This window comes from Tachypleus tridentatus, chromosome 7, assembly GCF_004210375.1.
Source record: "Tachypleus tridentatus isolate NWPU-2018 chromosome 7, ASM421037v1, whole genome shotgun sequence".
Classification (NCBI taxonomy): Eukaryota; Metazoa; Arthropoda; class Merostomata; order Xiphosura; family Limulidae; genus Tachypleus; species Tachypleus tridentatus.
In genome coordinates this window covers 51,276,407-51,302,525 of record NC_134831.1, presented here as the reverse complement: position 1 = coordinate 51,302,525, position 26,119 = coordinate 51,276,407, and the positions used below count along the sequence as shown (strand labels likewise).

Below are 26,119 nucleotides of genomic sequence, written 5' to 3'. Positions count from 1 at the left end.
ATAATGATGTTTGATATGGCTATATCAATTGCATGGGGGTGACGACAAAACACTGTTAAACTAAATTCCATGGCATTAGTATCAAGGAAGCTATTAGAATTGTTTTAGTTTGTATGTTTGTTTTTAATTAATCATAAAGCTATACAATTGGCCTATCTGTACTCTGCTCATGGAGGGTATCGAAACCCGGTTTCTAGCGTTATTAGTTAACAGACACACCGCTGTGCCATTGGGAGGGCACTGCTGCAGAGAGGAAAACCTACCACCATATATTTTAAAGAATTTGGTGAGATCTGTATTGTATAAGTATATTGCCAATAATATGGTTGCGATTCTAAAGCTACTGTTGGGTGCTATCGAGTATCACTTTCTTATTTGGTGTGGTCTGTTGGTGTGTAGTAACAAAACGTCATGGCATCTAATAAAAACATTTTATATATGCAAAAAAGTATAAAGATAAGAAATAAATAAAATTAGAATGTTAAAAAAAAGATGTATGGTTATTTTTAAGTAATGTCATAATGCGCATATTTCGAAAAGAACTGTTCAACATACACTCCTTGTTTGTTTCATTAAAGTTTATAAGGCATTAAACACTGTTTGTTTTGACTTGCTTTGTTTACTGAAGTTAAACTTTTGTTATTACTTAAGTATATATATCTAAGTCTAGACATTAATGAATCTTATTTGATAAAGACTTGTTCTAAAGTCTCCATTACCGAACTAACCATTTTAGTAGGTAGTTTGAGTATACTATGAATTGTGAAGGAGAATAATGTTTTAACGGAAAAAAATTAATACAGGGGAAATAAAAACTATATATTTTACAATATAGAATTTATCTTAATAGAATAAAAGAAAGAATATATGTATAAAGAACTATTAGTCTATAACACAAATTGACTTGTCCACTTTGGTTTCTTTGTCATTAGCATTAAGGGAACGACATCACATAGGGATATTTCTTTTCATTCCACTGAGCGAATTAACAAACGACAGATAGGCCATAATCTGAAGTAGAAAAAAGATTAAGGTTCCACACAATCTAAGTACAATGTTTTATATGTTATGAACTAACTGCTCACTTATCCATCTAGTCAGAGAAAGGAACATTTCAGTCGGTATTCTCAAGATGGGTGGTATGGGTATTAAACTGACCATTGCAAACTCTTCTGTTAACCAGAAGATGAACTAAAAATGTTGAAACATTGTTCTGTACTTTATTTTGATTAAAGTTTTAATACCCATTTCAGTTGTTCTGAGAATACATTTACTTCAAATGGGTTTCTCGTCATCACAAAACACTTCAGTCTGTTTGGTGTCCACATTTTACTTTAAAAGGGAAATTAAAAATTATCACTTGTGGGCTAAGGCCTCGTGTTACTTATTGCTATTATCACTCACTGTGTGATATAATTATATAAATAATAACTAAAAGAATAAGTAAAGAATATTTTGCAGTAAGAAGAGAGGAAACAAATATCTTTATATATATTGATATTACCCAAAATCCAGAATTGGTAAATATTAATCGATATTTAAAGGACTTTCCATTTCTCCTAACTTTAAGAACACTACACGCTCTTTGTGCTTTTTTATTATGTTTTCAGATTAAAAAATACCAACAAATCTTCATAATTTATATTTATTTCAAAATGCTATAACAATGTTTTAGCAATTAATTTCTTTTTGCTGTGGATGAAATTCACTAATATCAGTTGAGATGCTTCATCACTGTACTGTTGCAACGGAATTTGGTTTAACTCATAATTCGGTTACTTAGTTTCTGAACATAGACTAATGTAAACTATAAGGTTTCTATTTACGTAGTAAAAGCTGTGTATCTTTGCTTTGCAAGTTGCATTAACTGACTCCTCGATATCTTATAGATTACTGATGCCTAGATCTCAGAGGGTGAAATTATATGAACAGCATGTTTGTATACAAACTTTATCAATAGTAAGAAGTAGTAAACTCTTAACGTTCGTCAAAATATGGTAGCTCAGCTGTTTCTTTTGATGTTATTTTACTCATCACTCAGCTTTGAAAATCACCACAGGTACACGATTTCAACAACTTCATGTTCTGTTCATAAATTATGTAATAGGAATACCACATTACGCATTACTTTCTGGATATTTTGTAGTTACAAAACAATATGCAAGGAATGTGTTATGTTTATTTGTGTTAAAACTACTTTATGTAGTATTTTTTCGTAGCTTTAGCAAGGGACCTACAATTTAGTCAGTCAGAAACATAAGTGGAAATAAAAATAACACCAGGAAGGTCTTAAATATATTTTCCGACGTACGTGAAACCATTTTTGTGCTAGTATGTAAACAAATTATTTGTAGAAAAGCATTTTTCCTTGCCAAACATGTGTCCACTAGTTGTATAAGAGCTAAACTTCTTTGTTTTATTGAACAGAGAAGCATGTTTGTTATTAAGCTTTCTTGAGAGTGACGGAGTTTGACGTACGACAGGTGCAGAAACGGCGCATGCTCACGAGGATCTCACCAACAGGGCAGCAAGATTATGCACTGACTTCCATTCACAAGACCACGAGCAGCAACAACGATATAAGCAGCCTCCATCTTCGTTTGACTGAGGGCCGTCAGCAACGGTTGGAGTTTGTTGTGTGTAAACGTTATCATGTCACAGACGAGCGTAACGATAGAAGGCGTTTTGCTTCTTGAGTTTACAATAACGACGTGGAGCGTGTTCTGTTTGTCCTAGTGGCCTTAGTGTTACGTCACGGACGTTCGTCAGACATTCCATTACATAGCGTTGTACAATCGTTCTTTTGAAATGCCACGTAGAAGAAATCAATTCATATATATCTAGTGTTGTCTTCTTAAATTTACAGTTTTAATATTTAGCTGTTACACGTTTTAGATCTTACTAGAAATTTTAGCTTCTCTATGCAATTCAATTTATACGTCAGTTAAGTTTCTAAGCCTGACGAATTCGTAAAATCCGGTAAAAACTAAGCAAAGAAGAAAAATAATTACTGAGCTCCTAACTTAACTTCTGACTTTAAGAAATGACTTCTCAATCGGACACAAATTCTCCAGGACAAGGTAGCAGCAACGGAGCTCGAATGAAAAAAATCTCGCTGGGCAGAGTGCCTGAAAGGCAGCATGACGTAGACTCGGGTAAGATATATCTATTCTTTCATGATGTATCTTTGATTCCGATGTTTATATTTGCATCAGACAAGATATCTACCGTTATATTCCATCAAATAATAATATATATATATTATGTATTGTAAACAATCTCTATTGGAAGCGGCAAAAATATTTGGAAGGTTCTGCTTTATTTTATCATAGACATCTATGACGTCACTACGAAAATGAATAGAAGTGAACAAACCTGTCCAATCGCTTTCTTTACAGAAATCGGGAAGCAATTTTTCAGTTTGAAACAATAATAATAATGTTTTTAGACACACATTGTTTTCACATTTAGTATGCACAACTGTTTCATAGTATCTAACTGTTCAAAATATTGCTGGTAGCAAATGTTAATTGAAAATGAAGGTCTTAAGAACAAAATTAGACAGCCGTACAGAAAAGTGAAGCACATAATGTATTTCTAAGTAAGAACCTACAATAGTTTGTTGTTTTCGTGAAACCAAGCACTTGACCTTAAGAATAAGTTAACTGACAAAATCGGTAACAGTAAGTTGGTGTTCACTTCAGTATGGAATTAATTTAGTTGCATACCTTCTTCCTTCTAATTTCTTTAAGGGAGTAATGAACTATGTTTAAACTTTTATACTCCTAAGTTGCTTAAATTGTTTATATCATAAAATTTGTTATTTTTAATGTTCATATTACAAAATGTAACGTATATGTATTAAGTAATCATAAGGGCTTACGAATTTATTTATTAAAACACAGGTGGCAGGAAGCTCAAACATTTCAAAAACACGATTTTTGCTTTAATTATGTTAAAATTATATTCTCGAAGCATGTAATTTATGATAATTTACAGCTACTTTCGTATGCCTCGCTATCTATTATTTTAAATGCAATAATATTTTCTAATATTGCAATTAATAGCTTTTAGCACACCTTATTAAAAGGTTACATATTTCTAATAATGCGCAACTTCGCTATTAAAGTGTTGAATCTGATAGTTCATAGTACTGGCGGTCAAATAACTTCTGAGACTTGATAAACAGTAAACAGTATTCCTTAGTTTAATGAATATGTATTACTTACATTTATAGTATGTTATAAATAATTTTATCAACCACCGAAAGTTTACACTAATGTTATTATTTTCAGTATTCTTTAGTAGTTGTAAGTTTTGTGTTACCTTGATTAAAAATCCAACTTTTAACAAAAAATGAGTGAACAGAACTGAGCGTTCTGAATAAAGTTTCGGTGGTTAATAGTAACGGATTATTTTAAATAAACACATAGAATGTTAATAATGAAAGCACAGTTTAATAAATTACAGTCATATTTTTTTCCAATACAATGTATCAATTATTTTATGGAAGTGCAGTTAAAAGCCACTGAAATTTCGACTCACAGTTTATATAAGTTTAAAGTAAAATTAACATTAAGAGGTCATAAACCGATTGCAGTACTGTTTAGGCCTAACGTTATTTACTGAAACGTCACAAGTTGACAAATAAACAATGAAGCTTTTAGATAGCTTATAAAAAATATATATACGGTAGCGGCTTATTAGTGAGAAGGTTTCTGTTTCGAGACATTTCTCACTAATAATGGTAATGTCAATTAAAAACAAAATAAAATGAGCGAATAACACCAATGTAACAGTACATATCATTGACACAAATAAACTCACCCAACCAACCTCATCCCGAAAAACAAATAGTCATTTATTTTGGAACATCTTGCGATCTACTGAACTTTATTGAACAGATGAGTAGTAAATGACAGGCTACATTGCTGTAGACTTAATTAAAGTGGAATGTGTTCCAATGTGAACTTACCTGCGCTACAAAATGATAGGCTACACTACCGTAAGCTTAAACAAAATTTAATACGTTTCGGTACGGAGCTTTTCATTGTATGGTAAATGATAAGCTACATTACTGTTGAGAGTGTTAAAAGTTTTTTTTCAACATAATGTATCGGTTACTTCTTTAAAGTTCACTTATGAGCCATTCAATTTACGCAATACAGCTAATATTAATTACCGTAAAATTGACATTAAGACTTTTTAAGTCTATTGCAGTACTATTTAGGCCTAATGTTATTTAGTGAAAACAGTTAGACATTTGGTGTTTCTTATGTAATGTGAAAACCAACATAGATGTAAAAAGCTTTGATGGCCAAAAAAAAAAGGCCTTGAAAGAAGTCAAAGTTTATTTTTCAAATTAGCAATTAGTCATTTATCTATATATCTATATATATGTTTTATGAAATTAAAATAAAGCATATTTCAGTGATTCCTTTGGAAAGTTCGAAATTAAATATTTTTGAAGCCTTAGCTTACGGACTACATACAGCCCTTCATTAGAGGTACGCTGTTGACCAGAGACGTTCTGATGAAAAGCTGTCAACAATCTGAAAACTGAAGTTTCAAATAGACTCTTGTAAATTCTTTGATTTCTCCCATTTTTTTTTACACTAGTGTTACTGTAACATTTCTCTTTTTATTTGAATGATTACTTGGGAGTGTTCACCAAATATATCTCTACGCATTCAGTGAAAATGTCTTTTATCTCACTGTCATTATTTTGAATTTAACTATTTATATCATGTGCGGTTATCTGTTTAATATAAATTTAACGTCATATAAAAACAATCTTCTCAATATATCGTAATTGTAGTGATGTGAAAAGTAGGAACTATCTGTAGTATCAAAAAGTATATTCTTATAATGTTGTAGAGAGCCATTTGCTTTTACGTTCCTACCTTATTTATTATCAAGAGATTTAAATCAAAATAATGTGACTTATCTGGAGTCATTTACATTGACTAACTATTCACCATCTCACTATATGAACTCATGGCTTCAAGCTGCTTCAAACCACCCAAATATATCTCTTTATCTTATACATCAAACCAATAGTAACATTTTGACGGAAAAATAACGTTCTTAAACGCACATAAATAAGATATGTATGATTCCATTAAAAATACTTTTAATCAAGAAATATTCATTTATAATGCATATATGTCTTTGGAGCTTTAGATATTATAATTCAATCGCTGAATGATACATTTCCTTTATTTATTTAATTTTGTGTTATTTTGGGTTTTATCAAGAATATACATTCTGGACTTTCCCTTACCTGTTATTTACTCTAAAACACTATTTGGCATTCAGTTTAATAATTCAAGTACGTCTGCTATAAATAATTTTAGTGTGTGTTATATATATACTTTACGTTGACTTCCTGCAAATATATTAAGGGTATTTTGAAGTGAATAATTTATAAGGTCAACAGAAATAATCTTATAAAGTTATCTTAGGCATAATATTTTTTTTTATTAAGGATTTTTCGTAAAAGAGTAAACTCGGAACGCTAAAAGTGTTGACAATTTTTACAAACTTAGTGATAAAGTAGCTACACCTTTTGTGTCGAATAAACAAAAACAACTTATATATATTTCTGTCAATGACATCTGTGGAAGACGTTACAGGTAAGATAATACATCAACATCAAAGATATGATAATATTTAAACATGAAAATATTAGGATTCTGTGATCTCTAGCTATTCTTTCATAACAGTATTGTCATCTCGAAAAGATTTTACTTTATTTTGGCTCATTTCTGATAATATCTTATTACTAAAGTTTTAACTTTTCTAGATAGTTATCCACATCACGATTTATAAATCTTTAAACGTTTTCTTTTTATACTTGAATCATGGTTAGGAAATTACTAGAAAATTATGGAATTATGGTAAGTATAATTCTTAAGAAGAATATAATGCACTTTGAACTTCATAATGATTTGGTTAAATCAGAACACAAAACAATTTAGAGTAAATGATGACATATGAAACAGGTGACTGCGACAAAAAGATATATACTGCCTAGTATTTATTTTCATTGAGTATTAGTAAATATTACCAACAGTTTTGAGTTTAGAAATTTAAAGAAATATTTAAATTATAACCTCTCATTATCACATTAAAATATTCAGCTTTTTAAACATTAAAATCTAAATACTTTATATTATTTTTTCCATTAATTGTTACTCCATCTCATTTAGATCCCTTGATCACTTTAGCATTAAGATTTCTATACCACTAAATTTATTTTCATATTAAGATTTTTCGCTCACTTAAACCTTAGTCAAAATTCTTACATTACTACATACTGATTCAGGTTAATAATTATTTTGAGCAATAGTTTTAGACATATAGACACATTAAGATCGTTTCGTATCACATTTACACGAGTTTTGTTACAGAAAATAACTTACGAAATTCAAATGTTCGATCTTTTGACTGTAATATTCATTAATATTTTAAAATTTCTTAACACCAGTTCTAAAGATTATTAACAGTGAGATTTCTATATAAATCTCTAGACAATTATTTATTTATTTTTGCAACATAACACACTTATTAGCATTGAAATTCTCACATCTCGAAAACATTTTTTACATTAACAATCACTCTTTCTCTGAAACACATTTACATTATTGCTCGCTCATTACTAAATATCTCTTCACCTTCTAATTTTAACATTATTAAGTACCTTCACAGTGAAATTCTGTTATCTCTACAAACATTCCTACAGAATCTATATATATATATGTTCAAATTGAATTTCTGCAGTCTATAAGCAACTAAATTTCAAATATTCTTTCACAATGAATAGTTTTTATGTTATTATTTATTAAAAGTTAAATTATTTAATAAAATATTTTTTATTTTATTCCACATCCTCCACTTTCTCTCATATTGTTTCATTAACTCTAAATTCTTATTCAAACAACTAGTCTTCTGCCTCTTAACATTATATCCCACTAAGATTCTTCCATTTTCAAATGCTAATGCAGACTAAATATCACTGAATTTCAAACATTTATTCTTAGAGATTAATTATATTTAATAAGCTATCCTGTTAATATTATTTCTTTTTAAAGACGTGTTCTCATATTGAGGTTATTATATTTCTAAAGAACTTAATTACATGGAAAAGATTACATCACTAATGATGTCTTGATAGCGAGGTTTTGCAACACAAATTTTTATCATATTAATAATTACAAAACTGTAACTATTTGGTTTTAAACATTTTGTATCTTTATTCACATTAGTATTTCATGAAAGTTTGATTACATTTGGATCTGTGAACTATGGTTTCTCCTTTTATTTTTCATCTTGAAAAGCTTCACATTAACATTGGCTCATTTCTAAAATAATATTTGAATAGCAAAATGTTACCGTTTCTAGATATTTATATACGTTACGATTTATTAATCTTAAAACGATTTTCATCTTAAATAATCTGTTTATATTAAAATAACTTTCAATACCTTATAATCTTATTATTACTTTTCCAAAGGGTTATTCATATTAAGATTATTCTCTCCTTACACATTTATTCAAAGGAATAATTTTTATTTTTCATCACTTCATCACAGTAAAATTGTTCCGTATTTGAAAACATTTTCATATAAACAATTTACATGTTTAAACACTTATTCACTGTACATTGTTTTCTATTTATTAACGCTTTTATTTTATGTACGTTGTAATAATTATATCTCTAACAGTTTTTAAGATTAAATTTTTATTCCAATTTATTTCTAATCTTAAGATACTTGAAATTTGGTCTACACATATTTATCTAATTTCTTCTATCACTGTGTACACGTTCTTATCAGGTGTAAGTATCCGCTTTGCAAAATGTTAACCTTGATTTGGCTGTCACTTGTCTATGCATTTCTGTGAAAAATAGTGTATATGGGAGTTTATGTCTCTGTTTCAAACCATTCTAAACGTTATTTTACTTTGAAGTTTCAGTTTCACTCTACCAGATGTTTTGTTTTGTCCATTATTTTAACGACATCAGTCTTTTTGCTTCTAATAATTTTCACAGCTGTAATGCATCAGAATCGTTAAAAAGTCACCACATGGTCTTCATCTTTGTAATATATGAATCCTAGTCTGCCCTTTTAAAACATTTGTAAGCAAATCCATTTCACGACAACTTCATCTGTTTATCATCTTCTCTACACTAGAATGGGAAGAAATTTCAATATGCTAGTTTTTCATACTATATGGTAACATTTATTATAGGTTCATTCTTGACGTTATTTTGTTTGTTGAGACGTAAACTTGCTTTGGATGTTGCATATTTACACCATAATTTACGCTAACAATCGGTTTACTCAATGGTCAACTCTTTTATAACTTATCCTCATTATTCATTCTCATTTATATATTTTCTGTTGATATTTGCTACGTTATTATAGCTGTGTATTGCAGGAAATCGATAGAAATCTATTGAAATGTGGATCTAGTTTCATACTAAAATATATATTTATGCGTTTATGTAAATAAAAGTATATGTTTTATGCTACTCTGCGAGGACGGCATGCATACATTAAATCATTCTCATTATTTGATTTATAATGTTGGTTTCTAATGCGACAATGACAGCAGCGACAACTATATCGTTCTTGGTTTTATCAATACATTAACATGTCCAAGAAAGTATCTGAGACCTAAAATATGTGTCCTGTGTAATAACTTTCTTATTTTTAATGAGATTTTTATGCTGTTTATTTAAAGAACTAGTATGAAAAATAAGAGTAGACATGTTGAGAAATGCATGCTGTAGTACAGAAGTATAGAAACACCTCTGTAAAACGCTCACAATTAATTGTAGGTAGAAATATGTTTGCAGTCCTCGGTTAGCATTGCCCAGCTTTGTAAAATACAAGTATTATACAAATGAAAACAAGTTGAGACCTATATGCAGCCCTACAAAACTGTTAGCATTAGCAATTTCTATTTAATGATTTATTTATAAAGTAAAACTATAATTACATGGTTATGAAATTATCTTAAGTTATTAGTTTTATTACTTTTTTATTTTGATATAATTATATTGTAATTGTCTCCTACATCATACCATCATGTTCTCTGGTTCGACTTCGGGGAAGTAGCAAAACTTTTTTTGAACAACTTCTGTGATATATGCCTGTCATGGCAATGTACTAACGTGACCCTAGCGACACTCTCACTGGACAACAGCCATTGTCATACCTGTTTGTCATGGTGCCAGTGATCTCTGGTTCCACTTTGTGGAACTATGACGTCTCGCCTAGCAACGATCTATCTGTTTCTTGCCTGTCCTAACAACACGCTTTTTGTGGCACTTGGTGGAACCATTACATCATCGCCTCTGATAACTATCATTTCTACTCATTTTCTCCATCTTTAGGCAGTCGATTAAGCGTGAGGCAGCAGCCTTTCAGCACAGGAGTATCCACCTAAATAATTGCATTGTGCTTGTAAAATATATTCTTAGGTTCTTCTAGCAGATATAGAAGACAATTGCAATGTGTAGGATATAATTTTTGTTTTTCTCTTGTTTATTCAAGAAAATTTTTTACCTGAGAAACTTTGTTATTATGTTTTGATAGTATAAAAAGCTTAATCAAAACAAATGTTCTCATCCAAACCGTTTAATTGCAGTATTTTGAAAAGTAAATTCCTATTTTATTTGTTGTCGAATAAGGCAGTTACAAATTATAAAATATATTTGAGATCAGAGTTATCAACTATTCATTTTACCCAACATTGCTGACTTAGCGACTATTCGAGGTTGTGTAGAATAAATACATACAATATATATGTCTAGAGGGATTGAAAAATAACAACTGTAATCTGCATTTTGGAGGTTCTGTAGGTTATGGAAACGCAGTAAAAAACTGTACAGTGGGCAAAAGTATTTTTATTCCTCACATGAACATTAAATTGCATTCCAACTTTTCAAAGTTTTGAGTCAGACTGACTTCAGCAAATCACACACGTCTCTTAGTTTGAAATACTTCTATAAGATATTTGATTTTTTATTTATAACAAACTTGTACATTTGGCTAAAAGCTCACCATATTTCGCGTAGTTACAATAAATTCATAATAACGGTCAATGTTCTTTCTTCAGTATGGTGTAGTCCAGTGGAACGATCCAATGCACATCCCATTAACATTTCTGGATATCTTACTACTTATAAAAAAAAAAGTGAGAACCGTTCAGAAATAAAGGAAACTTAGTTGAAAGCTTTGAGATCGACATTTCCATTAAGAAAAATAACGGTTAAGCTAACATGAAATCCGATCTGCTTCCAATAAAGCTTTCGTTTTATTTACCTTTCTGCAAATCATCAACACGTATGAAGGAATGCAACAATACACTTTTCACCATATTATAGAAAGACACTAGCAAGTATATTTTGTTTAATGAAAGGATTGGTCTTGATTATTGGATATCTATTCGTAAATACAGGCAGTTCTTGAGCACATGTAAATGTAACATTTGTACATTATCATACGCACACTATATTCATTGATATAAGGACTAATAACATTTACTTTGCATAAAACATTTGATTAATTAATGAGACAGATGATTAAATTCTGAGAAATTGTGAATTGCTCATTTAAAATGAATGCACGATTAAATTTTAACCTGGTTATTGCTTAAGCTTCTTTTAATAGTAACATCATTTCTTGTACACAGATATATACATATATTACTATAGCAATTTAGTGGAAAGTTAAATTCATCTGTATTTTATCTAACTGTTATACGTTCCAGATACCTGTGAATTAAATGCCTTAAGTTAACTGAGAAATGTTTTATTTACAATAACCCTAATGCAAGCACTATATTTTAATGCTTAGATAAATATATAAAGTAATTAAAAGAATGTGGTAGTTTGTTGTATATACAGCATAATGAATAATTTTATGTGCATATTTAATAACATTAAACAAAACAAATGGCACGTAACTAGCGTGTTTTATATATTTTTGCGTATTTTTGTACTTGCAGGATATTTTATATAAATTTTGCTGACAATGAATGTATTTTTAGAAAATATAGCTTATCTTCTTGTAATTTCAAATGCATTTTTCGCGCTCGTGATATGTCTTTTATCAGTCTTTTTCTGAGTTTATAACATCTGTATTTTGCCTGTTTTCCTCGTGTTTATTTACCAAACCCTTTCTTATTACTTAGGCATGCCATATTCTATACCCACACCTCTCTCAGCGCATGATTGATAATACTGCGACGTTCGACTCCCCATCGCACCAAACATGCTCGCCCTTTCAGCCGTCGGGACGTTATAAAGTGACGGTCAATCCCACTATTCATTGGTAAAAAAGTAGCCCAAGAGTTGGCGGTGGGTGGTAATGACTAGCTGCCTTCCTTCTAGTCTTACACTGCTAAATTAGAAACAGCTAGCGCACATAGCCCTCGTGTAGCTTTGTGCGAAATTCAAAAACAAATAAATCTACAACAGCAACATGTCCCGGACCAGAAATCCTTGCATTCATTGTATCGGTTATAGGAAAGGGCTTCAGAGAAAGTGTTGTGCTTTTAAATTTCAAAATAGAAAGTAATGAAAGTTATCATAAATTACCGGAAAGGTTCTTTTCCTTGCAGAATTAATATAATCGCTACAATAATAGTGTTACGAAATACCTATACATTTATTTTATGTACCATTTTACCATTTATCTTTAAAGTTGTTTATCAGTATTTTAAAATGCTAAAGTCAGAAAATTTCAGAAACTGGAATGAAAAGTAGGAAGTGCATTGTTTGTTGAAATGTGGTTTGTTTGACAAACTTTTTTGTTCGCTTTTATACAGGTTTTTTTGTACTTTAGCAGAAGCGTTAATAAAAATAAACCGGGGGGATACTGAAAGCTGTACTCAAAACAAAATTAAAATTTTTTTATTAAGCTAGTTCATAAAAAAATATATTTTGGGAAATTTAGTTGTTATCCTTGCTTTTATTAAATGGTTGATGATATAAGATACTGAGTGACCTTAATATTAGGATTCTCCTCACAGTTTTAGAGTATTACATATGTATGAACAGCTAGCTTATTCTGTGAGTTAGAACAAAATAATGATTAATCTGTAGCACACAGAGTGAAAGCGAAGATATATGCGACCTTCAAATAGTATTAAAGCGAGTGCACATTTTACACGAGTGTCTTTTTTAAATGTAGTTTATTTAACTTGCTGTTAAAAATCAACTGTGACGATCAAAAAAATACATCTACCATTGTGAAAACTGAAGCCACCAACTGCTAGTGACGTAACACAGAAGATGACGAAGAAACAGATGGTTGATGTGCGTCAGACTATTTACAAATTGACCAATTTCTTCAACAATGTTAATCACTTGGTTGTCTCCAATCTTATTATGCATAGGAAATTAGAAATAATTTAAATTACAATTGACAACAAATACAAAAACACATTTATTTCAGACATAAGCAGTAAATGTAGCTTAAGTGATTAGTAGAGCACCTGCTATAAGTAAAGTATAACTAGTGTAACGAATTTACCGTTATACGTCTATTAAGGTTACCTACGCTTGTTTCAGTAGAGTCAATTCGGTTTGAAGAGCCAGATGAAGCCTGTGTGGCTGTTAGCCTTCTTTCTGTTAGTAATTCAAAGCTATGCCTTTACATTAAGGTGTTCTACTTTATCCCATGATCCTAGTCCAAGTGCGAATAAGGTGCCGTCTGTATATCTGTTTTAGTTTATTTGTTGTTGTTGTTTTTTCTGAAGCACAAAGTTACACAATAGACTATCTTTGATATTCCCATGAATAACATCGAAACCTAGTTTTTAGCGTTATAAGCCTACAAACTAACTGCTTAACTGCGGGGTAGAGGTATACTTCAGGTACAAAACTCTAATTACATGACTTTATTATTAACATTAAGCTTCAACATTATTTATTTAAATTAAATAATTTACATTCATAATTACGTAAGTTATCTATTGTTGTCTAGGACAATGCGAGTTAAAATAGGAAAGTATATTTTTACTACAGGACCAAAAACAATCTACAGTAAACCCTTTGCATATAAGTACATATAACTTTTCATTACTTGTATGAGTTCATTCATATATATTTATGTAAATAATAATGTTTCACTTTCTTTATATTCTCGTTATTGACTTGGTTTGGTTTGTTTTGACTTTTGCGCAAAGCTACACAAAGGATAGCCGTCCCTAATTTAGCAGCGTAAGACTAGATAGAAGGACACTACTCATAAACACCCACCGTCAGCTCTTGGGCTACTCTTTTACCGACGAATTGTGGGATTGACCGTCACTTTATAATTCCCCCATGGCGTGACAGAGATTCGATTGAAGCGCCGTAACTACCTGGCCATAGACAAACAGCAACGTGTTAGAAGCCATTTATGTTTATTTTCAAACATATGAGAGTTACACTGTAAGACCTGACAGTCAATTTTTATGGTCATTCGTCCTTGTTTGTGATAATTAGTTACCATTATAAAGCCTGTTAAAATGACGAGAAATCAAAGCCTACAAAATTTGTATCCTGTTATGTGCATTTAAAATTTTGCCGCCACTAAAAAGACATAAAAGGAAAATAAAGCACCCTTTAGCTTCGGAAAACCACAGCCCAACTTGAGCAATAGCTCCTTTACCTAAGTAACGTGTTTTCCCAGCATTTACAGTTGTTTTATTACCGCATAATTTGCAGTATTAAAACAGTTAGTATAAAATCACACTTCTTGTAAATATTCGATCATTATTCAAAAACGTCTTTCATAACAAACAGCAAATTAATTTCACTCAGTGCTAAATAGATCCTTGGTTAAATATTTCTTCTTTGACAGGCCTATATAGCATTTACATCTGTTAATGATTTAATTCAGCTAAAATTCGAACCGGCAATGAAAAGAGGAAGTAGTATAGTAGAAAAAGAGAAATTGGACTCGTCTGAGTCATGAAATTATGAGGAATCGAGTGTGACTGTTGCCTGACTGATCGACACTTGGCTTTCATGATTTTGATGCAAAACTGTCTTTTCTGGTGTCTCTATAGAGCCAGAGACAGAACATTCAACTACGGTCGATACTTCTGCATCACACTTGTATTGTTAGAAAAAAATATATATATAATATTATGAACATAATTTATATATTGTTTCGTGTAAGATCGTTTAATAAATGAAAAAAAACAAACAAACAGATATAAATAAAGTCTGCCGTACGCCACAACAGTAATATTTGGAATTTCCAGTAAATTCCATGGTCTTTCTAAGATGTCCTTAATTTTCTCGGATATGATCCCATGGGATTGGAAAGTGTCGAGTTATACTTTCGCTTCTTCCATGGATGTTTCATACGTAATGCTATTCAGAAGTTTTCTTTCGACTTCAAGAAGCAAAATTAAAATAATTCTATGGCGTTCCAAAACCTTTGGCCATAGCTGTAGGTGTGATTATTCATATAGATTGATCAGTTATGATTATTGAATATGCTGTCCTAAATATGCACAAACTTGTATGAAAATATTTGTAAGCCGTATGAATCGTAGAACCACATTGTGATTTTTATGCGTTGTGTGAATAATGACACACACCATTTTTTACTTTGACACTAGTACCGTTAATATTATTGGCTATAATCTGTAAAATACCTTACTACTATTAGTTTACACTTATGAAGATTATGTTTCATTGTTGGTTTAGGATGTGGATATAAAACTAACCTAAATTTCCTAATAATCTCGTGACGGATGAAGAGTGCCTAACTGATTATTAAATGCATTCTAAGCATTATAGGTCATAGTTTTGTTGATTGTGACTTTATTTTATTATATTGAATTTGGTACTTGAATAGATTATTTTATTAATTCAAGTTTATATAGCTAGCATATTTCTGACTATAAGTTATTATTAAATTGATCTCTTAGGTCAAAATTTATTACACAGATAGTGTAGATGTGGGTCTAAACATTTCAAGTTACATTAGTAGTTTGAAATCTTTTAAACTCCTATATATGTAGCTTAGAATCTTTAGATACAGATCTGTGCAATCGGATCCATGTAACTTTAGTTTTATTAAATTTGAATAATTTAATTCAAGAACGAGTTTATTGAATCTTATGGTCCAGAAATATCCATATTAATCCCTAACTTCTTTTTTTCAGTTATTATGTACATTTATTACAAACATGTTATTTACTACTGTAAAAATTAATTTACAGTTTTAATAACATTGTTTGTGACATACCTTCTTTGTGTTAATTTATTTCCTATTTTTTTATTCCTTTCTCTTAATTTTAATTTATTCTTGGCGATTCTACTGTATATCAAATGTAGAATTACGTGTATTTTCACCATTACGAATCCCTTACTACATAAAGTATAAAAATATAAGCGTTTGAGAATTTTTTCGGCAGCGATCGAAATTGATCCTCATAAGTGTTTTTTTTTTTTTTGTCGTTATCCGTTTAAACATCATATACCTTTACAAAGCGAAAGGTTTTGGTAATCTCTTGTGGAAAGAAATTTTCACTCTATTTTAATGAACTTCTATTCACTTCATGGGCGTTCTTGTTCAAGTCTGGTTTGTTCTGTACATTCTATTAAGTTATTTTTCACAATCTTTGCTTAAAAATATCACAATATCAGGAATAGGCTCTTCGTGTGTTTCTAATACAATTTAGATTTTTGAACATTCTCTATTATCCTTCATTCTATTTGTCGTTATTAGTTGAATGTAACATTGAAATGCTTAGACCCCGTTTGTAAGTTGCTTTGTTTTAGGTCAGTCATGAATATATCTATTGATATGAGTTTATCATAACGCAGTTTTTTTTTTTATTATGCTTGTAGCTAAACTTTATCATAATAGTTTCTCACGGACTTTACAGGGGCATGTCTGTGGACTACAAACCCACTGTATCCAACACTTTCAACTTAAAATAATTTATAAACTCTGGAAATAATTGAAAACGAAAGGTTAAGACATCAAATTAACACAATTAACTGTGAAACATTACAATACGTTTACCATAGTTGCCATAGTAGAAATTGTTGAAAAGCGAATTTTAAAATTTAATGGCTCTTAGTACAAACAAAGATATAGAAAGGGTGATATGTCATCGTACGTTCAAATGGGAATTTCATCATAACTGTTTATTTTTCAACTCTGAAATATTTTCTAATGTCTCATTGTCCTGATACATTCTTACTTCGCCTTCCCTTCTTTTGTTCATCATCTTTATTTACGTTTTGCTTATTCCTTTGAAAAATTGAGTCATATCAATCTAAAAGTTAATCTCTCCAAATAATGACGTTGTGTATTAACTACAGATTTTCTATAAATGCAACAGCATGGACCTACTTGTTCTTAATTGACATATTAGCTTACAGTGCTGAGTAAAGGATTCAATTTTAGGCTACAGTTTCACTTTATAAATTTGTTAAAAGTTTACATTAACTGTGGTGCGTATGATTTTGGGTGATAGATATTTTAGTATTTCATTTTTTATAACATATTTACATTGTATTTGGGTGTTGGTGAAAGCTGTAAAACATTACCCACAGTGTATTTGGTTATTGTAGAACGCTGAAATTCTCGGACCTTCATATCAAGAATGTTGAGGTTCAAAACAATTTGGTTTTGACTTCTTGTTTTCAACTTGCTGTATGTTTCATATAAATCTACACGGTAGTGCACGGAGAGATTAATATACAAGTTCAGTGAAGATGTGCTCATTATTTTCTGGTGATTACCATGTTAATACTTTTGCTTATGTAAGGTAATTATCACTGTACAAGGTGTTCGGAAAGTCACTGTGCACTTATATATTTATTGCAATGTGGAACAGGTGTATCTGGGAATTTTTCAGCAAATCGCTGTCGCACCACATTTGTGTATCTACAACCTTCTCGGAATACGTGTTCGATGAGCCATACACGTTCTTCAGTTGTTAAAACCATATTGGGATCAAAATCTGAAATATAATAACATATGATTACAAAACTACACAGTGACTTTCCGAACACCCTGTACTATATAACCTGTTACGTATTATAATTTATCTTGAATGCATTGCTGGTTTATTATGATATGTATTACGATTTCAAAAAGCCAGAAATTTTAATTTAAATTTAGAAATTAATTGAATGCCAATATGTGTACTATTTATGGTATTTAGGAACAAGATTGATACACATAATTTTCTTTCTTAAAACAAACACATTTTTAATTTACAAACAACAACACAATTTATAATAACAGTTGTTACAAATGATGATTTATATACAAGTTTTACAAACTTACAAACAATACTAAATCTTCTATCTGATCTGTAACCAAATCTTCTTTCGACGGTTCACGATGAGCGAATTAATTATATATTTATACACAGGTACACTTCACTTGACAGGAATGATAGCTAGCTCTGTTCTAGACTGACCTCGTGTAGTTTACAAGCTCACACTTCAGCGAGGAAGATATCTAATATCCTCGTAGAAATACTAACGTCTGAAGTTACTTCTCTGAAGTTGAATGGTTTGTAATGTGTGAAATCGTATGAAATCTACAAACGTTCCTGATGAAATATTTGTAGTTTTTTTTTTTTATTAATGAGCGTTTATCACAATTATAGCTTTCGAGGTTTATAGTACCGACTGTATCAAACCAACAATATTAAACTTTCTTCCCGCATGATGCGATGGCTACCTTTTATAAAATTTTCTGAGGTTTTCGAAGGTTGTATTGTCAACAATGTAAAATATACATTGTTGATTCTTATACTCGAGAATATTCTACAAATTTAGAGAACATGCGGGACTTTCGCAATACACATTTAACAATATAAGTTACATGTATTTCTACACATATATTTAACTGAAACAAACATAGATATTGAAATAATATATAATGTTAAATCCGTTTAAAACCATAGCTCGGTTTGGTCTTTTGAATATTTTAAAGAAGTGTTTGGTTTACTCTTCTTTCTGTACCAAAGGTTCAGTATTTTACTTTTAATAACGTATTGTTACGTAGTGGTAACGCAACAATAAGTATTACTCTCAGCTGCTTTTTGGACTTTCTTTTCAACAGTACTTCCTTTTTTAAAATTAAAATTCATTATTCTTTCTTATTTTTCGACATGCTATTTTATTATATTATTTTGAATTAGGTCATTTTTTGGTATTTTTATACATGTCTATGGGTGTCCATTACGTGTTTAAAGTTCGTCAGATAATAAATATTTTTCCAGTAAGTGTGAATTACTCTGAAGACAGGCATATAATTTCATCTTCGTAGCTAAACATATATTTCTGTTCTAGTGGAAAAGTAGTGAAGCTGACAAAACATTGAAATTCATTACGTCTAATACTTATGATTATTGGACATGATTGTGACACACTCCTCTTAAAATGCTTCTTTCTTCCATATCAAAATCAGCCAAAAATTTCTTTATTGCAATTGACAACAAACTAACTAAACCAAAACTAAATGTCGAAAGATATATGCGATAAGCATAATTTTAATAATTTGTAAGTCTAATAATAACTTTTGTTTAAAATTGCCCACTACAATTTTCAGTTTATTTATTAGAAAAAAGCTGTAACTTTTGCCTTAAGTTCGCTTTGAGAACGAAGTATATTGATGGCAACTTCAGTAAAACTGTCACTTAACACTGATTTAGACTACGTTTTGCCACGATAATATTTTGGTGTACAAACCAAAAGGCACCAGACGCTGTCGTATTCAACATCAAGTTTACAAAATCCTAAAATTAAGATTAACATATGTATTAAAACGGTTTAAGTGTATGAATTCTAGTTTATGAAGAAGAATTTTAATGAAGACTGTTGAAACTATGTTATTCTTAAATAGTAAAACAATGTGTCGTTAAATCGTTATATTGAATGATGAAAGTACACATGCCAATGGTGTTACTGTGTTGAAAACCTAAAGTATTTATTTTGAGACAAGTATAAAGTTCAATATTTACATTTACATTAAAGCCGTGTGTAGAGAATGAATCAGATATATATATATATGTTTTGTGTTAATAATATATATATATATTATTATGAATGATACTTTAGCAAATATTTTTGTTCTTAGATTAACTAGTGTGTAGCTATGAGTCAAAGAAGTACAATATAATTGTTACTAAAGAATTCTTCTATGCTTTTAACAGTATCTAGGCTTTTCTGCAGCATTTTATGATGTCAGAAACATGAGCTAAAACTTTAACGTTACAAGATATTAATTACTGTTAAAACTATTCGCTCTTTTTACTCTGAATTTTTGAAGTATTGTAAAATAATTTATTTTATGTAAAATATATAATGAAGAATTATTTTAGGTTAAATTGAGGCTGATCAACATATTTTCTTTTAAACTAAAGTTACACTGTACAACAATTTTTTTGAAAAGTTTTGCTTCCTGAAAAGCTTTTGCTGATTGTGATAGGTACCTCCTGCTGGGTATGCACAAATATAGTTTTGGTTTTGCTTCATCACGTAGGAAGTCTGAGAAATAGACAGTTAACTGTTTACCGGCAATAACGTATCTAATTGCGTTTATGTTTCTAATACGCTTTTAAGTTCAACATAATTAAATGTGTTATGCTCCTAATTTTCGTTTGTGTTCAATGTCCGGTGCATCACGTTGCAGTGTCCAACAGTAGTCAGCAAGCATTGACGGATTCCAGTTGCCCTGATATAATTTTTCCATTGTAGCAATGTCCTGGTGAAACCTTTCACCGTGTTTGTCATTGACAAAACCGAGATTTGCAGGAAAGAAGTGCAAGTGTGAGTGGAGGAAATGAATCTTGAGTGACATGTTGCACTTCATTGTTTTGTATGCTTTGAGAAGTTTGTCTACCAGCTGAATGTAATGTGGGGCTCTTTAATTACCAATAAAATTCTCAACAACGTCTTTGAAGGCTATCCAATCTTTTCCGGTCCAACTAACAGATCTTCGAACCGCTTGGCACTCATAACATATCTGATCTGAGGACCAACAAAAATGCCCTCTTTGATCTTGGCCTCAGTTATTCCTGGGAACATCTGTCTTAAATAACGAAAACCTTCGCCTTCTTTGTTCATTGCTTTCACGAAATTCTTCATAAGTCCCAATTTTATGTGAAGAGAAGGCAAAAGAAATCTTTGCTGGGTCGACAAGCGGTTCATGCGTCACATTTTTTTGACCTGGAACTATCTTTTTACGGAGTGGCCAGCTCTGTCTAGAATAATGTGACTCTTTGGCACGACTGTCCCATTCACAGATGAAGCAACAGTACTTTGTATAGCCGAGCTGCAGTACCAGTAACAGAGCAACGATTTTCAGATCTCCACAGATATTCCAGTTATACTTGCTGTACTGGATGTGCTTCAGCAACATTCCCATGTTCTTGTAGGTTTCTTTCATGTGTGCTGCATAGCCAACAGGTATTGAAGGGTGAACGTTGTCATTGTGTGACAGAACAGCTTTGAGGCTTAACATTGATGAATCAATAAAGAGACGCCACTCTTGCGGGTCATGGTCACAACCCAAAGCAGAGAACAATCCTTCGATGTCAACAAAGAAACAGAGACTGTCAATTTGTGCAAAGAATTTGGTTATATCATCTTGGCAGCTTCGAAAAACAGAAATTTTCGTACCTGGTGACAGCAAACACCATTCCTGCAGTTTCGAACCAAGCAATTCGGCTTTTGCTTTTGACAGACCCAAATCTCTGAGCAGATCGTTTAATTCTGACTGTGTTATGAGATGTGGATCGTCTGAGGAGCACGGTTCAAAATCCAAATCAATGTCACTGCCAGTTTCCTGCATTGCAGTTTCTTCAACTGGTTCGTCTAAGGTCTATTCCTCTGGTGGTTTCGGAATTGGAAGACTGTCGTCATGTGGCACGGGTCTCATTGCTGAAGGCAGATTAAGGTATTCAATTGACTTATTGTTTTTGGCAGAGAAACCAGACACATTAGTCAAACAGAAGTAACAGTCTGTCACATGGTCTTTCTGTTCTCGCCATATCATCGGGACAGCAAACGGCATTGTCTTTCGAGTGCCTCTGAGCGAAGCTCTCAGACAGACAGTACATGTTGTACAACAAATATGAGGCGCCCATTCCTGGTCTTGATCACCAATTTTACAGCCGAAGTACAGATGATATGCTTTGTTCACAAGAGCAGTCATTGAGCGTTTCTGATGAACAAGCGTATACTCGCCACAAATATAGCAGAATGTATCGCGGCTGTTACGACATTGACGAGACATATTGACCGACACTAATCGTCATTCAAAACGTCTATGACATCTAACTTACTTGTTACAGTGCTACTGAGACAATGTTATATTCTGAAACAATACGTACACACTATAAGGTCTATATTAATCCAATGAGCAGCATCTGTGTAGGCAAGCCACTTTCATAGCCCGCTGAGACAGTGTCAAGCTGGCTCCGGCTGCCCAGGCATGCCCGGGCTGCATACTTCCACAAAACAATTTCCAACCTGGCCTAATTTCATGCCTGGACATGCCCAAACTGCACAAAACATTGTTCATAGGTCTCTTACAGACACGAAAAATTTTTGACACAAATATAAGAAAAGACATGACAAAACTGAAGATTTCGATGAAACGGTACGTGATGGACAAATTAGGATGTGATTTTCGTGATTAGCAGCCATAAATCTATAAGGAACACCCAACAGTGTTCAAGAAGCAAAAACTTTGTTGTGCAGTGTTATTGGTAAAAAACGATGTTTTCGTTATTTAATTTAAGCCTGAGGAACGAAACTGAGATTGGTCGTATCCTTTAACGTAGTTTTGATTGAGAAAGTTTCTGATTGCAGCTTCAGGTCTCCAAGGGACGTATTAAATTTGATAAGACCAAGAAATAAAAAGTGAATTTGTTGTGAATAAGGTGGAAATAATAATATACACAAAGCAATACCAAACTAATAAAGCAATGAGTAAGGAATGGTAACTAAACTGAAATCCAAAGAATTAATCTAGAATCGAAATCTAGACGTTTCGACCATCATTTGCTTGTTTTTTGGATTTCGCGCAAAGCTACTCGAAGGCAATCTGCGCTAGTCGTCCCTAATTTAGTAATGTAAGACTAGAGGGAAGGCAGCTAGTCATCACCACCCACCACCAACTCTTGGGTTATTCTTTTACCAACGAATAGTGGGATTGACCGTTACATTATAACGCCCCACGGCTGAGAGAGCGAGCATGTTTGGTGCGACCGGGACTCGAACCCGCGACCCTCAGATTACGAGTCGAACGCCTTAACCCACCTGGCCATACCGGACCCCATCATTTGCTTCAGTTACAGTTAGTTAAGCTCTTACTCTAATGAAACATTTCCCTATTTACTATAGTTTTATGTTGTTTGTAAATATATATTAGTTTTCCCAATTAGCTTACATGCCACATTTACCATTTGTATTGCTTTATTTTTTAATTCTTATTATTTGGAGCTTTATCGAATGTTGTCTCGTATACTTTTCGGCTACTATTTTTATTTGTTACTTAAGTAAACACCACATATGCTCGCTCTTTCAGCCGTTGGGACGTTATAAAGTCACATTCAATCCCAATTTTTCTTGGTAAAAGAGATGCCCAAGATTTGGTGGTGGGTGATGATGACTAGCTGTCTTCCCTCTAGTTTTACAGTGCTAAATTAGGGATGACTAACACAGATAGCTCTCGTGTAGCTTTGCAAGAATTTCAAAAACAAACAAACAAACAGATACTTCCGTCTGGGCTTCATATGTGTAGCACAATGGCAAGAGGTTAGTTAAGATGAAATTATTTGTGTTACACAAATTTTATCAAATTTAGTATTATATTTTTCTTTTCATTAGGTTAATCTTATTTATATTTAATTAAAATATCGATATTCTTACTCTTTTATTGTACTATTCTGGTATTCATTTAATTTTATATTAGTTATTATCATAATTTATTTATTTTATCTTCATAAACTTTTGTTTTCATGTACTATCTGCACCGTACTGCTATCCGAATCTGCAGCTAAATGTCAACATATATCGTAGTAATTTATTTCAGATGTCAAACTACTCTAACATTTCACTGCTGGAGAACTTTCGCGAGTTTTCATTGGTGACATGACACTGTTATGGTGAATTATATAAAGCTTTGTGTATAGTCATCTCAAGTCTTTCTGGACGCACACAATTTATAGCATTTCGTAAAGCTTACAACTGAAGTTTATGGCTCTGTAAGGTAAACTGTATTCTTCTTTTATCAACAACATTGCTTAGAATGTTTAATGCATTTATATTATACTCTTATTATTAAGTATTTGTTTGCATTTTTAGTTCAGAGTATGGATATAAAACTTAAACTAAGTTTCGTGAAATGTTATTGGAATTATGGTTGAAAATATGAGTAACAACGAGGATATACAAATGGTGAAACAGTGCTTTCTACTTTTTACTAATAATGTAAGAACAGTATATATAATGACATATTTTCATTATGGGTTGTTCTTGCAGTCTTGATCTATACTGGTAATTTGTTTAGTTGAGAAGTTGATATTAATAAAAGGAAGCATCGGAAAAGATAACATCCCTAAAACCTATGGGCTATCCTAGATATATAAGCTACCCAACAATTGTTTTACATGTAATTTCTTTAATTATAATACAATCAATGGGTCCCGAAGTGGCACAGCGGTATGTCTGCGGACTTGCACTGCTAGAAACCGAGCTTCGATACCCTTGGTGGCAAAGCACAGATAGCCCGTTGTGTAACTTTGTGCTTAATTCTAAATAAACAAACAAAATAAAACAGTCAGTGGCTTAACTGTGGTGTAATATCATTGTTTCTATGGATACCATAAAATGAAGTCACTAATGTTGTTGTTGAAAATATTTAGGATAATCAAAGAAAAAGCACAAGTCCTTCAGAATATCTGGCTCAACTGTTTAACCTACCAGCGTAATTATTGCATCAGAAATAATGGAAATTTCACCTAAAAAGGAATACACTAAGTATTTTAGGAACTGTCTTTCTCTAGTTATATACCTAAATGTTGAAAAGGTTGCCATAAATGGAGCATTCTAGTTCCTTGTCTTCTAGTACAAGTTTGTAGATAATAGTTTTTGTGGATTCTATAATAAAGAAAATTACTTAGAGAGTTTTTGATGAATCTAAACTCTCTTGATACTTGATATATTTTATTAAACATTAAGATTATTTTTCGAATTATCGAAGGAAAAATGAAGGGTTCAAAGAAAGTTTTTTTCACATATTACTGAACACACAAAAATTATTATTAGAAACAACAAATATCATATATATTAAACAAAGCAATAATTTAATTAAAGACAACTTTAGAAACTCTGTAGATAAGAATGATGTATTTATGAAACGAATGCGATTTTGATTTTCACTCACAAGTAACTGTGGTTATTGATAGGTTGGTACAATCTTTGTTTACACTGCTAAATGTTATACAATTTACAAAATGACATTTTCTCAAACGTTGTAAATAGTTATCCAGAATAAGAAAAATTGGAATATCTTTTCATCATGATAAACTCTAGAAGATCCATTATTATTTTGTAATTTTATTACATTTTACCTTAAAGAAATTCATAGAATATTTTAGAGATATAGAAATATTGAACATCAATAAAATTATTTTTACAAACACCAGGAAAGAAAAGAGCTACAGTCTTTCCACATTATGAAACATTTTTGTTGTTATAGGCATTAAAATACATTTAGATATACAATAATCAGTAAAAAATTAAGCATGAACTTGAAAAATATAGAAGGTGATTCTTTAGAATCACGAATTGTACTTACGACACTGAAAACACTTGCCCGTCAGAAAACATATCTAATATTTTTAAAAAAATAGATTTGAAAATTTTACTTGCAAACATTTTGGTTTTTACGTTAATAAACTCACAGAATATTGAGAGATAAATGTTTTAATGACTTTGTACAAAATAACAAGAATGTGATTTCTAAAAATACCTTGCTGTTGTTCCAGTATTTGTTTCAGAGTTGTTGTTTTGTTGATTGATGAAAAGAAGATTAGGTTATATATTACAAATGAAATATAAAGT

The 26,119-nt window shown here is 31.3% G+C and overlaps 1 protein-coding gene across 1 annotated transcript in view; it reads left to right on the top strand.

Moving 5' to 3' along the window:
* The first annotated feature begins 2,539 nt into the window (after positions 1-2,539).
* Positions 2,540-26,119, top strand: part of LOC143255641 (A-type potassium channel modulatory protein KCNIP1-like) — a 353,607-nt gene continuing 330,027 nt past the window's right edge. Inside the window, exon 1 of the mRNA XM_076511615.1 lies at positions 2,540-3,155. Within this exon, the coding sequence (XP_076367730.1) occupies positions 3,044-3,155 (112 nt within the window). The 5' untranslated portion in view covers positions 2,540-3,043. The remainder of the gene's footprint in view (positions 3,156-26,119) is intronic.